At 42.9% G+C, this 17,894-nt stretch overlaps 1 protein-coding gene across 1 annotated transcript in view; it reads left to right on the top strand.

Moving 5' to 3' along the window:
- The window catches only part of LOC126471528 (dynein axonemal heavy chain 5), a 1,073,018-nt gene that overhangs the window by 470,179 nt on the left and 584,945 nt on the right, over positions 1 to 17,894 (top strand). Inside the window, exons 20-21 of the mRNA XM_050099754.1 lie at positions 3,234 to 3,521; positions 12,724 to 12,884. Coding sequence (XP_049955711.1) covers positions 3,234 to 3,521; positions 12,724 to 12,884 — 449 coding nt within the window. The remainder of the gene's footprint in view (positions 1 to 3,233; positions 3,522 to 12,723; positions 12,885 to 17,894) is intronic.

The following is a 17,894-nucleotide window of genomic DNA, read 5'->3' as shown; positions in this document are numbered from 1 at the left end:
AACGTAAAGTACCTAGCGACTGGAAGAAAGCGCAGGTCGTTCCCATTTTCAAGAAGGGTCATAAATCAGATGCGAATAATTATAGGCCTATTTCGCTTACGTCAATCTGTTGTAGAATAATGGAACATGTTTTGTGTTCTCGTATTATGACGTTCTTAGATAATACAAATCTCCTTCATCATAACCAACATGGATTCCGCAAACAGAGATCATGTGAAACTCAGCTCGCCCTATTTGCCCAAGAAATTCACAGTGCCGTAGACACTGGCGAGCAGATTGATGCCGTATTCCTGGACTTCAGGAAGGCATTTGATACGGTTCCGCACTTACGTTTAGTGAAAAAAATACGAGCTTACGGAATATCGGACCAGGTTTGTGATTGGATTCAGGATTTCCTAGAAGAAAGAACACAACATGTCATTCTTAACGGTTCAAAATCTGCAGATGTAGAGGTAATTTCGGGAGTACCGCAGGGAAGCGTGATAGGACCTTTATTGTTTACAATATACATAAATGACTTAGTTGACAACATCGGTAGCTCCGTGAGGCTATTTGCAGATGACACGGTTGTCTACAAGAAAGTAGCAACATCAGAAGACTCGTACGTACTCCAGGAGGACCTGCAGAGGATTAATGCATGGTGCGACAGCTGGCAGCTTTCCCTAAACGTAGATAAATGTAATATAATGCGCATACATAGGGGCAGAAATCCATTCCAGTACGATTATGCCATAGGTGGTAAATCATTGGAAGCGGTAACGACCGTAAAATACTTAGGAGTTACTATCCGGAGCGATCTGAAGTGGAATGATCACATAAAACAAATAGTGGGAAAAGCAGGCGCCAGGTTGAGATTCATAGGAAGAATTCTAAGAAAATGTGACTCATCGACGAAAGAAGTAGCTTACAAAACGCTTGTTCGTCCGATTCTTGAGTATTGCTCATCAGTATGGGACCCTTACCAGGTTGGATTAATAGAGGAGATAGACATGATCCAGCGAAAAGCAGCGCGATTCGTCATGGGGACATTTAGTCAGCGCGAGAGCGTTACGGAGATGCTGAACAAGCTCCAGTGGCGGACACTTCAAGAAAGGCGTTACGCAATACGGAGAGGTTTATTATCGAAATTACGAGAGAGCACATTCCGGGAAGAGATGGGCAACATATTACTACCGCCCACATATATCTCGCGTAATGATCACAACGAAAAGATCCGAGAAATTAGAGCAAATACGGAGACTTACAAGCAGTCGTTCTTCCCACGCACAATTCGTGAATGGAACAGGGAAGGGGGGATCAGATAGTGGTACAATAAGTACCCTCCGCCACACACCGTAAGGTGGCTCGCGGAGTATAGATGTAGATGTAGATGTAGATGTATGTGAGTGGCTCGAAGACTTCTTAAGTAATAGAACCCAGTACGTTGTACTCGATGGTGAGTGTTCATCGGAGGTGAGAGTATCGTCTGGAGTGCCCCAGGGAAGTGTGGTAGGTCCGCTCTTGTTTTCTATCTACATAAATGATCTTTTGGATAGAGTGGTGTGGTGTACATACTTCCGCGTAGTCAGTGCGTACACAACTTTCCCACTAGAGCGCGCACTGCTAGGCACAACAGCGCAGGCGCTGCGCTCGTCCGTCTCTGCTCTACGAGATGGCGCTGCCATAGAGACGGACCAAATTCTGCTTCCGCCGATCCGCGTATTAATATGTAACGCTAACGTAGAGCCTTTTCTCCTTGCGGATCACACTCGCGCAATGATACATAAACGCGCAAGGTATTATAACGAGTGTACAGACATCTGATTAGTCAGTCTGCATTTGTCTGCACCAGTCTGCATTTGTCTGTACCAGTCTATAGTCAAGTTTCACTCTGCGCCTAATAAGATTACCATATTCCTGTACATAGCCATGAAGATAAATGTATACACACTTTTATCAAGTATCAGAGATATATGTGAGAATAAGATTAACGTACCAATACCAAAGGAACTTCATATTGTCAGTTGTAAATAGCACCCAGAACCAAGTTAATTGGTCACCATCAATCTGCTACTCTAAGCGTGCAAGTGGTATTTCTATCATCTGACCTAACGGCAGAAGATCAACATGCCATGATAAGACCACGAGACATATTGTTGACACTCGCCTACTCCGTTAGAGCGACAAGTCACATAATGTGATGGTGTGTGTACTGAAGGTCTTACAGTACGCACACCACAAGTGGATAGCAATGTGTGGCTGTTTGTTGATGATTCTGTGGTGTACGGGAAGGTGTCGTCGTTGTGTGACTGTAGGAGGATACAAGATGACTTGGACAGGATTTGTGATTGGTGTAAAGAATGGTTGCTAACTCTAAATATAGATAAATGTAAATTGATGCAGATGAATAGGAAAAAGAATCCCGCAATTTTTGAATACGCCATTAGTAGTATAGCGCTTGACACAGTCACGTCGATTAAATATTTGGGCGTAACATTGCAAAGCGATATGAAGTGGGACAAACATATAATGGCAGTTGTGGGGGAGGCAGATAGTCGTCTTCGCTTCGTTGGCAGAATTTTGGGAAGATGTGGTTCATCTGTAGAGGAGACCGCTTATAAAACACTAATGCGACCTATTCTTGAATACTGCTCGAGCGTTTGGGATCCCTATCAGGTCGGATTGAGGGAGGACATAGAAGCAATTCAAAGGCGGGCTGCCAGATTTGTTACTAGTAGGTTTGATCATCACGCGAGTGTTACGGAAATGCTTCCGGAACTCGGGTGGGTGTCTCTGGAGGAAAGGAGGCGTTCTTTTCGTGAATCGCTACTGAGGAAATTTAGAGAACCAGCATTTGAGGCTGACTGCAGTACAATTTTACTGCCGCCAACTTACATTTCGCGGGAAGGCCACAAAGATAAGATAAGATAAGATAGATCAGGGCTCGTACAGAGGCATATAGGCAGTCATTTTTCCCTCGTTCTGTTCGGGAGTGGAACAGGGAGAGAAGATGCTAGTTGTGGTACGAGGTACCCTCCGCCACGTACCGTATGGTGGATTGCGGAGTATGTATGTAGATGTAGATGTAGATGAATTCCTCAGTACGTCGGGCTGTCCAGATACATTTGATGAGATACAGTGTATTATCAGTGGAGGAAGAAAGCAGAGTACTCTTTTATTGAAACCCAATCCTGTAGCGAAGCGGGACCACTTTATGCAAATATGTAGTGAATCAGCGGCCTTGGTGGTTGCAGAAGAGCAGGAAGCGGCGGGAGGTGCGGGCGGGAACGGCAGCGTGGTGTCGGGGAGTTCGAACCAGCAGCAGCAGGACTGGAGCCTGGTGTGGGAGTGCTTCGACAGCCCGCACACGCTGCTCGCCACGGGCAACGGCGGGCTCTCCAAGGTGATGCAGGAGCTGGTGCGCAACGCCGTCGCCGAGATGCGCCGCTACTACAGCCGCAAGGTGGTCGACGTGCTCATCAGAGTCACCAGGCACTCGCTCGACTGCCTGCGGAAGCGCTTCTACGTCGACCTGGAAGGAGGTGAGCCAACACTTACACTTCTGGTCTACGATATTCGTTGTTGGTCAGTATAAAGCACAATATGTTAGAACGAGTGACACGACACTGCTCAGAGTCACAAATTTCTGACGGCTTACGCTCCAACACATACAGCAACTCATCTAGAAATTTCGGGTCATTCATAAGTACGACCAGGGTTTCAGAAGACTACTGTGGAAGAACTAAAAGATGTGCAGTAAACAGATACATATCAGTGGATAGAGCATCGCTCCAAGCTTTCATCTTATATTACACTGGTGCTCAACATGGACACCCTCTGTAACTTGGCAAACGCCAGCACTGTAGTCGAACTCTTTTCATACACATACCAATCCGTCATGGCCGATATAAGCGACCGTATTAATTAGATTTCTTTGCATGTATTCCAAATTAAATGGGGGCATGAACACACAGTCTCTGGCCTAACCCCATAAGAAGAAACCACATACAGGGTGAAAAGTATTTAAACCGACAAACTGGGAGGTTGTAGTGGACATCAAAACAAATATTTTTCCCTAATGTCATTTTTTCCGATGAGGATTATTTAAACAAGTGAAGGCCGTATTACGCTCTTCAGTTCTTATAGGTCGTATCACAATCTTCAGTTGTTAGAGAGCGTATTACGGTCTTCAGTTGTAGTAGTGCATTGTCTCTGTTTACTAATGGAGCGATACACCTGGAAGGAGTACACTGATATGGTTGGTGCGTACTACGTAGCGCACCACAACGGACGAGCTGTACAGCAGGTTTATCAACAACAATATCCAAATCGCCGTATCCCGCATCATACGACCTTTGCTGCTGTGTACCAACGTCTGCGTGAGACCGGGTCATTTAGCAGATTACCTGTACAGGGACGCCGTCGCACGGTAAGAACGCTGCAATTTGAGGAAGCTTTCTTGCAGCATGTGGAGCGGGATCCTTCAATCAGCACTCGTGCAATTGCCCGTAACATGGGGACGAATCAGACGAATGTAAGAACAGTTCTTGGAGAGCAGTTGTTACGTCCATTTCACTTACAGCGTGTCCACAACCTGGAACCAGTTGATTATCCACCCACAGCACAGTTTTCGCAGTGGTACCTGTAACAGTCTGAAATGCATCCTAAATTTCCATCCTGTGTTCTTTACCGATGAAGCAACGTTCGGGAGTGATGGAGCCTTCAACATGCACAATTCGCATATTTGGAGTGAGGATAACCCACATGCCACAGTTACTAGCGCTCATCAAGTGCTGCTCTTCGTTAATGTGTGTGTCAATGTTGTTGGGGACTGTTTAATTGGGCCGTATCTGCTACCTAGGCCATTAAATGGCAGACACTATTACAATTTTCTCGCCAGAGCATTGCCAGAATTGCTGGAAGACGTCCCGCTCCCTACAAGACAATGGCTCTGAGCACTATGGGTCTCAACTGCTGAGGTCATTAGTCCCCTAGAAATTAGAACTAGTTAAACCTAACTAACCTACGGACATCACAAACATCCATGCCCGAGGCAGGATTCGAACCTGCGACCGCAGCGGTCTTGCGGTTCCAGACTGCAGCGCCTTTAACCGCACGGCCACTTCGGCCGGCTACAAGACAATGCATGCGGTTCCAACACGACGGGGCGCCGGCACATTTCAGTCGTCGTGTGCGTCGATTCCTGGACCCACGGTTCCCAGAAATGCTGATTGGCAGAGGTGGTCCTGTACCATGGCCTGCTCGATCCCCAGATATGTCCCCTCTGGACTTTTTTGTGTGGGGAGAGATGTGCAACCTTGTTTACGCAACTCCTGTTGCATCAGAAGAGGATCTGGTTGCCCGGATAGTAGCAGCATCAGGAACAATTCAGGTACTTCTGGGATTTTTGCCCGTGCCGGACAGAACATGATCCGACTGTGTAACCTTTGTTTACGTGTCAATTGAGGCATTTTTGAAAATCTACCGTAATTGAAATTGGGTTGTGTTAATGTGTTGTCTCTTGGTCATAAACAAATGGAAAAGTGTTTGTTGGTTTAATTAATTTGCCGCCAGAGAAATCTTCCTCTACCGCTTTAAATACACCCCATAGGAAAAAATGACATTAGGGAAAAATATTTGTTTTGGTGTCCCCTACAACCCCCCCCCCCCCCCAGAGTTTGTCGGTTTAAATACTTTTCACCCTGTGTAGTTAAGTCAGGTGTCCGTCCGTGGGGGCCATCGAAAAAGAGGAGAATGGTGATGAGACGCATGTCTAATTTCACACGGAGGCATTTAGGCATTTAGGTAATCACGAACGCCTTAAAGAAAGCGTCGTAAGGGACATTATCTTGTTGTAAAATGAAATCTGTGCCATCTTGCTGTAGTTTGTGTATAAACCGTTGCTGCAGCATGTCCAGCTACATTAAACCAGTCAAAGTTTATTCTCCAAATAGAAAATTGGGCATATATTTATGAAGAAGATGTGGCACAAAAGACTTTAACATCAGGGGAATCACAATTTTGTTCCACAATCTCGTACGGATTTTATGTGCCCCAAACACATGCGTTATGACGATTCATCTTTCCAAACACATGAAACATGGCTTCAGAATTGATAACTGACTTTCGTCAGAAACTATGTTGCTCCAGTTGCCGATACAAGCCATTTAAAACTTCAGAACGAAGCTCACTGTCTCGAATAGCCAGCAGATGTATAACAACAACTGCCACCAGTATGGTTTTATACGAAGATGTTTGTGCAGAACGCACCACACAGATGACTGATGTATCTGCAGTTCTCTACTCGCACATGGTGTCGATTTCCTTAGGCTCCTGCCGAGTGATTCCAGCACACCCTCCATCTTCTTTGCTGACGTTCCAGGCCATGCATTGTTTTGTCTGTTGGAGATTTTTCCTAATATATGGTACAAAATGATCGTTGAACAGTGACAACTGAGTCACATTTAGCTAATTCGAGGACACAAAATGCACGCATCGCTCAATTATACGCCATGTTCTGATAGGCTTGTTCCCAGGTGGTGTGCTCTGCAACTACGCAACGGCACCTGCTATAGATCTAAACTTGGAGAGATACTCTATCCAACGATATACTCTCAGTTATTCACACATCAAAAACAGTTTTGCATCGCCTCGGTTCCGACGGTTCCGGAACCTGTACATAAAATTGGAATACAAATCAACATAAACATCATATTCGCCCTTTTTGTTGCTCATGAAAACCACACATTCCCTGTTGTACCACCATATAGCTAGACCTTCAGAGGTGGTGGTCCAGAATGCTGTACACACCGGTACGTCTAATACCCAGTAACACGTCCTCTTCCATTGATGCATGCCTGTATTCGTCGTGGCATACTATCCACACGTTCATCAAGGCACTGTTGGTCTAGATTGTCCCACTCCTCAACGGCGATTCGGCGTAGATCCCTCAGAGTGACTGTTGGGTCACGTCGTCTATAAACAGCCCTTTTCAATCCATCCCAGGCATCTTCGATAGGTTTCATGTCTCGAGAACATGCTGACCACTCTAGTCGAGCGATGTCGTTATCCTAAAGGAAGTCATTCACAAGATGTTCACGACGGGGGCGCGAATTGTCGTCCATGAAGACGCATGCCTTGCCAAAATGCTGCCGATATGGTTGCACTGTCGGTCGGAGGATGGCATTCACGTATCGTACAGCCGCTACGACGCATTCCATGACCACCAGCGGCGTACGTCGGCCCCATATAATACCACTCCAAAACAGCAGGGAACCTCCACCTTGCTGCACTTGCTGCACAGTGTGTCTAAGGCGTTCAGTCTGACCGGATTGCCACCAAACACGTCTCCGACGATTGTCTGGTTGAAGGCACATACGACCCTCATCGGTGAAGAGAACGTGATGTGAATCCTGAGCTGTCCATTCGGCATGTTGTTAGTCCCATATGTACCGCGCTGCATGGTGTCGTGGTTGCAAACATGGACCTCGCCATGGACTTCCGGAGTGAAGTGCGCATCATGCAGCCTATTGCGCACAGCTTGAGTTGTAACACGACGCCCTATGGTTGCACGAAAAGCATTATTCAGCATGGTGGCGTTGCTGTCAAGTTTCCTCCGAGCCATAATCCGTAGGTAGTTGTCAACCACTGCAGTAGTAGCCCTTGGGCGGCCTGAGCGAGGCATGTCAGCAACAGTTCCTGTCTCTCTGTATCTCCTCCATGTCCGAACAACATCGCTTTGGTTCACTCCGAGACGCCTGGACACTTCCCTTGGTCAGAGCCCTTCCTGACACAAAGTATCAATGCGGACGCGATCGAACCGCAGTATTAATCGTCTAGGCACGGTTGAACTACAGACAACACGAGCCGTGTACCTCCTTCCTGGTGGAAAGAGTGGAACTGATCGGTTGTCGGACCCCCTCTGTCTAATAGGCGCTGCTCATGCATGGTTGTTTACATCTCTGAACAGTCAAAGGTGCTGTGTCTGTGATACAGTATTCACAGTCAACGTCTATCTTCAGGAGTTCAGAGAGCTGGGGTGGTGCAAAACGTTTTTGACGTATCTAATAAACGTATGGTAAATTTTTCACAGAAGTCTTCTACAACAAAGCTAAAAAGAGTATGAATTACACACGATGGTAACTTACACATGATGGTTACTTACAGAAATGTTTCCATCAACGACGAGCATACCGCGGTTAGATCTTAGTCCTGAGCAAAAGACTGATTTAGATAGAACTTATAAAAATGAACGCAATATTTTCAGATGAGGGTCGTTATTATTTTAATTATTTATATTTTCTAAATCTAGGTTTTTGTATTAAAACAGCTAACATCAGTATCCATTTCCTACCAACGTTGAACACAGCGTTTAAAATGTATACTTATTCACAGTGTACAAATTGACGTAGCATGACACTAAGAATAGTGAGATTGAGAGATGATACATCACATTTCCCCCACTGCTATCACTGACGTCTCAGTTTTTTAGTGTCGAAAGTATACTGCCTCTTACTATGTCTGAAACTCTTGCACAAAATACGATGAATATGGGGGTAGCTATTATGAAGCGGATACAATTGTTTCAGTTAGTGTGATAAGCAGAAAGGCGACGTTGTGCCTCAGGAGGCAACAGTGAGCTTGTTTTATAATTTATTAGCGACCAGCCCCAGCTTCACGCGGTTGGCACTGAGTACCTACGGCCGGACGACTTGTCTGGCTTATCAATAATCTATACTACAGTATAAAGGCAAGCCTTTGTTTAACGTTGTTACGAAAAACCTCGAAAAGTTCTTGACCGACCTGCTTCACATTTCTACACGATACTTAAATGAACGTTCGGACGGCCGCGGTGGTCTCGCGGTTCTAGGCGCGCAGTCCGGAACCGCGCGACTGCTACGGTCGCAGGTTCGAATCCTGCCTCGGGCATGGATGTGTGTGATGTCATTAGGTTAGTTAGGTTTAAGTAGTTCTAAGTTCTGGGGGGCTGATGACCACAGCTGTTGGGTCCCATAGTGCTCAGAGCCATTTGAACCATTTTTGAACGTTCGGACAGGCGTAGGCTACGTGTATTCAGTACGTACAGTACATAAATTGACTAGCACTTGGATGGAATCTGCCGAGCGCTGCTGGCAAGCAGGGTGCACTCAGCCCTTGTGACACCAATTGAGGAGCTACTTGACTCAGAAGTAGCGGCTTCCGGTGCGAACACATGTGCCTCCATTTTCGCCTCTAATGACGCCTATAGGCTGAAGGTGACACTGCGCTTGATGAAGGTGACTCTGCAGTCGAACGGTAGCGTTGGGCGTTCAGAGGCTTGTTCGTTCGGAATTTAGCTTTTCAGTACATAAATACCTATGTAATATATCAAGGGCAAACGGTCTTACAAAAAATTTCGAAAAGTTCTTGAGCAATTTAAGTCAAATTTTTACACGATACTGTAATGAACATTTCGAAGGACGTAGGCTATATATTTTTAATATTTATAACACGTAAATACGTATGTAATATATAAAGGAGGAACGTTCTTACCAATAATCTCGAAACGTTCTTGACCAATTAACTTCAAATTCTTATACAATACTCCAATGAATATTCGGACAGAAAACGGCTGTACATTTTTTAAATGTATGTAATATACAAATATGTATTTAATATAAAAGGGGAATATTGTTAGTAGAAATTTCAAAAAGTTCTTCACCGATTAAAACCGATTCTGAAATATAAAATGCAGTGCTGTACTGTGAAAATGTGCGGTTTTGATTCCTTGTTCGTAGTCAATTGCAACTATGATACGAGCGCATCTAAAACATTCGACAAATTGTTTATCCCATCTACATTGTTTCTCCTTGTATATATATTTTCAAACAAAAATAGTATATACAACAATATACTGTTTTGTTTTCTTCCTCGCCATCGGTTTTACAGGAAACAGAGAAGACATATTTACGGCTTATTGGTGTATCAGTAGAATACTACTACGGAATCTCATTAGTATGAAACTTTGCAATTCTGCCCATTCACAGACTAAAAGTATGTGAAATACTGTTACTAAAGTTACTATCTTCACAGATCCAGCAGCTGGAAAGATGTCTCTCAATCCCCGTATGCCAATAATCCCAACCAATTTACTCATTCATTTTAAGCGACTTCAATTCCAAATCAGGATTTCGTTTGTTATAACAATAAATAAGTCTCAAGGTCAGAGAGAGGGTAAAAAGGGTGTCGTGTATTCTCCTCCCTGTGAAATTTCCGCCCAGAAAAGATCGAGGAAGGGCCCACTGATCCCCCGTGTACTCTCAGCCCTATGAATTTTTCGCCCTGTAGAATTTCCGCCCAGAAAAGTTCGAGGAGGGGCCCATTAATCCCCTGGAGACACGAGCTACCATCCTCAAGCCGTACGGTACTACCCATACTATATGTTGCATGTAACAATTTCAGTGTTATTAGTTCTGATATGTATATGTTTTTACGTAGAGAGTTCTTACTGATTAAAAGTAAAAAATAATGATTCTATTAATTTATGCAGAAATTTGGTTTAGAAAACGTACACAGCGACGTTGCCCAAGTGGAGCACAAAATAAGTAAATAAATAAATAAACAAATAAATTGCGGTCTGGTTTATGAAGGGCCATTTGTTGGCTGGTTCAATGCTGAAATTTGTTAAGCTTACATCAGAGAAGCACTCGATCCAAAGTACATGAAAGAAGGCGCCAAAATATTATAGTTAAAGAGTGCATTTGTAGATGATCAAAAAATTTACAAGACTAACAAAAACTAGGAACTTATTAAGGATGTGGTTCTTGATCAAACTGAAGGACTTAAAGAAAACTTAAAAAATCTTGCACATAACTGTCATGCAAAATGAGACAGTATATTAGTTGAAGAAAGATTAAATCAACAAGAATCCAATGAAAGTAGTAGTAGTAATATTTTCTTTTCTGACATCTGCCAGTGAGCTTTGACTGTCTTGGAAATCCAACATTTGAATCATCAAAATACTAAGTGTCAAAAAATTTCAAAACAAACATTGCTCATTCGTTATTGTTTAACAGACAATGAGATAAAAAAAAGCGTTAACTAACAGTTAACGTCTGACTCCTTCTATATCAGACACAGCGAAAGAATGTTTTTAGAACTTGGATGGCACATTAAACTAAAAATCAAATTTTTTACTTTTCTTGTTGTAGTCTCTTTACCACAGGCACGAGTTTGAACAACGCATATAAATTTGTTAAAAGTTTTCAAGCGTGGTTGAATTTTTAAACCTTAAAACCTTAGGAACAAGTCTTAACTGTAAACAGAAATACCTTACCTAGACAGCACCTAAAACGTAAGAACGGTCCTATCCAAATTAGTAAATAAATAAATGATTTTGTGCGAATGGCAATAGGTGAGACGACAGAAGTCCGCGTTGGGTTCCAAAATACCACCGAGTAAACGTCAGTTTGAAGCAGAACAAAATATTCGACGTGTGGGTAACAAAATAGGAAATTAATACAGTTCTGTGCGAGCTCGAAATTGTTCACGGCAAATATCGCCAAGTCATTCAATAACTTAATATTTAAAAAAAAAATGGCTCTGAGCACTATGGGACTTAACATCTGTGGTCATCAGTCCCCTAGAACTTAGAACTACTTAAACCTAACTAACCGAAGGACGTCACACACATCCATGCCCGAGGCAGGATTCGAACCTGCGACCGTAGCAGTCGCGCGGTTCCGGACTGAGCGCCTGAACCGCTAGACCACCGCGGCCGGCTTAATATTTAAATATCTCAGGAGTCTCATCTTTGCATCAATAGTGCACGTCTTTCTAGAGTGAATGGGAACTCACAAAAAGCAAGTTTACATTCCAAAGATATGCTTCATTTTAACTCAATATATGATCATTCATCATTACAACCTACAGAAAACCAATTTTGCGTTTGGTGTTTCATGTCACGTCCACAGTTGTGGTCATTAGAGATTTAGATTTCGCTCGGATTGTTGGTTACGGGAGAGGTGGAGGTGGGGGTAGGAGGGGGGGGGGGGAAGCTACCATGACCTCTTTAAGCATTTGCTTAAACAAGGAAAACCAAATACAGTAGACTATGCACGGCCACATGATTGGCGAGCCCTGGTTAGCCACTGCGCTAACCTCGCTTGGTACGATAAACAACAAATAGACAGTAGATAGAACAAAATAAGACTTCACACAGACTTTAGAATATTTCAGTACGTAAAGAAGATTCGGTTCTTTTACATCACCAGGCAGCAGTCATTGTCAATAGATATATTTTCATAAGAGTGCACTTATTAAATACACGGAAATATTAAGTGGCATTATGTTCACATATGAGTAGGCTGGGGCGGGGACGGAGCCTATCCGTCGTTTCTAGCCCCCCGGTTAACATACAATACAATACAATGGTTAGTCTGACTTCCGTTATTTTTACGAACCGTTTTAATAAAGACATCAAACAATTACAAATTAGAGTATAAAGTTAACGAAGTATTCTGCCTTTGTCATCCTCTACTTACATATCGTTAGTAGCATTTAGCCTGGAATAGTTGACTCTGTCCAGAGGAAATCCATCGAAACATTAGTAAGCTAGCATGTAGCTGGGATTACTCTGTGACTAGTCATTTTCAGAACAGAAGTCATCCCCAGTAGAACCTACCTATAAGCTATTCGTCATTGTCGTACTAGTATTTTAATGGATTCGGGAAAGAATGCTGGTGGGTTTGATGGCAGGCCAACCAGAGCAGAAGCCAGTTTTCCTGCTGAACGCAACGCTGATGATCCCCAAGGTGGTGGTGCGGCCCAGCCTTGAAGACGTTCAGGACGCTCTCGCCACGGCCGGCAAAAACATCTCCAGCGTCGCGAAGGGCGTCGGCCAGTGGACTGGCGGTCAGAGCCAACAGGTGAAGCATAGCACAGCGTACACTTTGCTGCTGTCAGGCTTTGCTACATTCTGATCAGTAATGATCCACTGCTGTTTCGTAGAGATCCATTAATCTTTCGAATGAGTTAGAGGCTGCCATAGCATATGCAAACTCCTTAGCATATTCCCAAGCAAAGATGATCACATCTGCTTACAGTAGCATGAAGAAAATTTGTAGGCTTGGCAATGAAAGACTGTGTGCTTTGCTTTAAACCTGTATTTATTTATGTAGACGCTTTTCACTTAAATGCAATCCGTCCAACGTTTTTCCAGTGAGGATATTCTCTTCCTGAAATGCTGTTCTGAATGATCTGGAAGATACCATTTTATGGCTGTTATAACCTCTTCATTGTTATCAGCCATAAATCTAAGAATCACATTCTTTTCAGATTAAGAACATCTATGGCCCTCAATAAAATTCAAGATGGTGATTTACTCCCTCCTTGGGGTAAAACATTGATGTTCGTTATACCTATTTCTAAAATACAGCTCTTTGCTCGGAAAATGCATTTTACTGTTCATCTTTTGCTTCTAGAGTTTCGCTTGAGAGAAGTCTTACAACCCCATATTTTCAAATAATCCTTAAACAATTACGTAGGTAAGAAACAATTATTAATGTGTCTGCATAGCCAGACATCACCCTGGAAATGATCTTATTTTGCAGACATATCTTAAGGAGTATCTGTGATTGGCATGGTTTTAACTGAATCTATAGAACACAAGTCTGATTTTTATCGCTCTTTATTAGAAGAATAAATAATTAGTATCATTGACTTCACTTGTAAGGAAACGCTGTCTTCTATAATTCTTAATTTGACCTTATTGTGAACACAACAAAACACTGAGGAAAGATGAATTCGATTATAGTTGTTTTATGAGTCACAGAGCAAATAACTTGTTTCTAGCACTTAGCAGATATAACGTCTGTGTAAAAAAACAACAGACAGAATGTTTCTTCGTGTAAGTTATAATTTGGAAAACTATAATGACAAGAAGGATTCAGATTTTTACACAAGGCAAAAATCGTATAAATGATAATTATTCATAAAAATAGTTCAAATGGCTCGCCTAGAACTTAGAACTAATTAAACCTAACTAACCTAAGGACATTACACACATCCATGCCCGAGGCAGGATTCGAACCTGCGATCGTAGCGGTCGCTCGGCTCCAGACAGTAGCGCCTAAAACCGCACGGCCACTCCGGACGGCGATAATTATTCACAGCAGACAGCCATCAGACATAGTCTAAACAGAAGAATTATTGCACCCTATCATAGGAGTACAAAGGTCAGAAACATTCTTTCGGGACAGCATACACTAAACAACCAAGACCTAGCTTTCAGATCTCCTATTTTACAAACTGACTTTAGGCACACTATTTTCATCTGCTGACATCGGACGCTGTTTCCGTTCTGTTATAACTTAGCACGACTGTATGTAACCAATGTCTGTGTTGCAGAATATTACGTCTATACTATGCGATTTTTAAGGGACAGAGTAGAATAAATAAACGGAAAAAGGACATAGTAGAGAATCTGTGGCTCTGAAATTTCCACTGAAGTGTCAGCAACAGAGTGGGATAGAAATTACACTTCTTTAAATAGTTTGCAATGTAATTCCTCAATATGAAGCAAAAAGTCTTCAAGGAAAATTTCAATAGTGGTAATTCCTATTGAGATGTTCCGTTTGTAGAAAAATCAATAGCAACTGCTGTGAATAAACTATAAAAATCAGGAACAGGGGTTACAAATGCAGAACAAAACGAAGTTACCTGTGGCTTTCTTTTTAGTTCTTGCCTCCCGTCGTTAATAAAATTGCTTGAAAATATCTCTTCTTCTGCTGCTAGTTGCTCTGTACTAAATACTTAACTGCATGATGGCGTGCCTAATTGATAGTATACATTAATTTTTTTTCTTTCTCTGATGCATTCATTGTCGAATACTGAGAGAATTTTTGATAATTCCGTTCTTCAGTTTCTTCTGTATCCTGACGTTTTCTGTGTTTCGAGTCTTAAGCTATCTTTCTCTTGCTTTACTCAGAGCTGCCTATGGAATGTCCAACAGCATTCTGCTGTGAACTACTCGTATGACCATATTTCAACAGCTGACACAATCCTGCTTGCCAGTTGCACTTCCTCTCTCAATAATAATTATTGCTCTCCGCTAAATATGTAGCTGCGTGACTGTGTGCCTGTTCATTAACATGAATTTGAAGATATTTTTTCTCAAATGAAACCATTATTGAATGCTGAGAGAATTTTTTATTATTCCGTTCTTGAAGTGCATCTATATTCAGACATTTTCTGTCTTTCCAGTCTTAAGCTATCTTTCTTCTTGCTTTTCTCAGAATTACCTTTACAGTATACAACAGCATATCGAGGCCAGTCACGACCATATACGCTGACACGGTCTTTTATGCATCGAATTACTAATTTGCAAATATAACAGTCCTCTCTCAGAGCACTAAATAATGTATAGTTCACGTTTGATTTTCCGATGCAAGATACTTTCTTTTTATATTTCTTTTAATCTTCCAGCCTATTAACCAATCCAAAATCAATGTTGTCTAATTGAGAAAAACTGTTTGTACATTATTCAATGCTTATAGAGTCATTTGCTATGCGAATGTTCTTTCTTTTTACCTAAACGATCCAAACATAGGACGAATTTTCTGCTTTCAACTGCGCTCTCAAATAAATGTTGAGGCTCTATATCATGGCTAATTATATATACTAAACGGCTCAGAAATTCATATTGCCGTGGTGTGAGCTCCACTGCATGATAAGTTTGAGTAACACAAGAGACAAACCGTCCCTGTATTCATTGCAAATATCTTTCTCAATAAGGATTAGCACTGCAAAGTGTTTGCATTCACTATGTGATCAAAAGTATCCGGACACCCCCAAAAACATATGTTTTTCATATTAGATGCATTGTGCTGCCACCTACTGCCAGGTACTCTATATCAGCAACCTCAGTAGTCATTAGACATTGTGAGAGAGTAGAATGGGGCACTCCGCGGAACTCACGGACTTCGAACGTGGTCGGGTCATTGGGTGTCACTTATGTCATACGTCCGTACGCGAGAATTCCACACTTCTAAACATCCGTAGGTCCACTGTTTCCGATGTGATAGAGAAGTGGAAATGTGAAGGGACACGTACAGCTCAGAAGCGTACAGGCCGACCTCGTCTGTTGAATGACAGAGACCGCCGACAGTTGAAGAGGGTCGTAATGTGCAATAAGCAGACAGCTATCCAGACCATCACACAGGAATTCAAACTGCATCAGGATCCACTGCAAGTACTATGACAGTTAGGCGGGAGGTGAGAATAGTTGGATTTCATGGTCGAGTGGCTGCTGATAAGCCACACATCACGCTGGTAAATGCCAAACCACGCCTCGCTTGGTGTAAGAAGCGTAAACATTGGACGATTGAACGGTGGAAAAACGTTGTATGGAGTGACGAATCACGGTACACAATGTGGCGATCCGATGGCAGGATGTGGGTATGGCGAATGCTAGGGGAACGTCATCTGCCAGCGTGTGTAGTGTCAACAGTAAAATTCGGAGGCGGTGGTGTTATGGTGCGGTTGCGATTTTCATGGATGGGGCTTGCACCCCTTGTTGTTTTGCGTGGCACTATCACAGCACTAGCCTACATTGATGTTTGAAGCACCTTCTTTTTCCCAATATTGAAGAGCAATTTGGGGATGGCAACTGCATCTTTCAACACGATCGAGCACCTGTTCGTAATGTACGGCCTGTGGTGGAGTGGTTACACGACAATAACATCCCTGTAATGGATTGGCCTGCACAAAGTCCTGACCTGAATCCTAAAGAACACCTTTTGGAACGACAACTTCGTGCCAGGCTTCACCGATCGACATCGATACCTCTCCTTAGTGCAGCACTCTGTGTAGGATGGGCTGCCATTCCCCTAGAAACCTTCCAGCACCTGATTGAACATCTGCCTGCGAGAGTGGAAGCTGTCATCGAGGCTTAGGGTGGTCCAGCACCGTACTGAATTCCAGCTTTACCGATGGAGGACGCGACGAACTTGTAACTCATTTTCAGCCAGGTGTCCGGATACTTTTGATCACACAGTATATGGGTGGTTTTATTGCGCACGAATTTAACGACTTTTTTACTGCTGTTGTGTAACGTAAAAGTAATTCTGAATGCAATTACAGCTTCAAAATCGTGTCCACCACGCCTCTGAACTAATAAACGCTCCATACGAAAGGGAAAGCAATTTTAGATATGACCCAGACGAGAGTATTTTTCTCCAAATTTTAAATTTGTCCGAAATTACACTTTGGTTCAAATGGGCTTCGAAATTATGTTATATATTAAGCCACGATATTATTGTTGCGTGTGTTACGGATTTCCTATGTTTTCTACACGGACATTCAACTTCCTGCAAGAGGTAACATACAGTGTCCTTCCTTGAAGGGGCCAGAGTAAGAAATGGAAACTGAAAAACTTGTTATTACTATTACAGTCACAACGTGCAATGTAATTATAGAATTACTGCATCTGTTCAGAATCTGAGTCTTGCATGGTTCCCGGTTCAACCCTTTAGATTAGCCCTGACGATCAGGTTGATAAGAGTCCACCTGGCCCTTCAATCTGACGTGCTTAGCGTGGCATACGTGGCGTAGCTGCACGATGGGAGGGAGAAAGTAACCTGTTTAACGCATTTCATCATTTGGCATAGATGTCGTTATGTCTCGATGAAAATAACTTTGAGATTGATGTTTCAATGAGTCGGGGAAGGGGGTCAGCCGGCGGTAGTCTTAATTCTTTATCGGTAGGTTGCCAGCTTTGTAACTGCAATCAGTGACACAATTCGCGAGACCCCTCGCCGTTTCGTTATGCTGAAGTGCAGTTTTACTGCCTGTTACGCAGCATAACAGACAAGGAGTCACTGTGTTATCAACATATTATCAACTCATAAGTGACCCTACTAGAGTAGTAAAACTTCTGT

Source organism: Schistocerca serialis, chromosome 3, assembly GCF_023864345.2.
Source record: "Schistocerca serialis cubense isolate TAMUIC-IGC-003099 chromosome 3, iqSchSeri2.2, whole genome shotgun sequence".
In the NCBI taxonomy this organism is placed as follows: domain Eukaryota; kingdom Metazoa; phylum Arthropoda; class Insecta; order Orthoptera; family Acrididae; genus Schistocerca; species Schistocerca serialis.
This window is presented reverse-complemented; position numbering and strand designations above follow the sequence as displayed.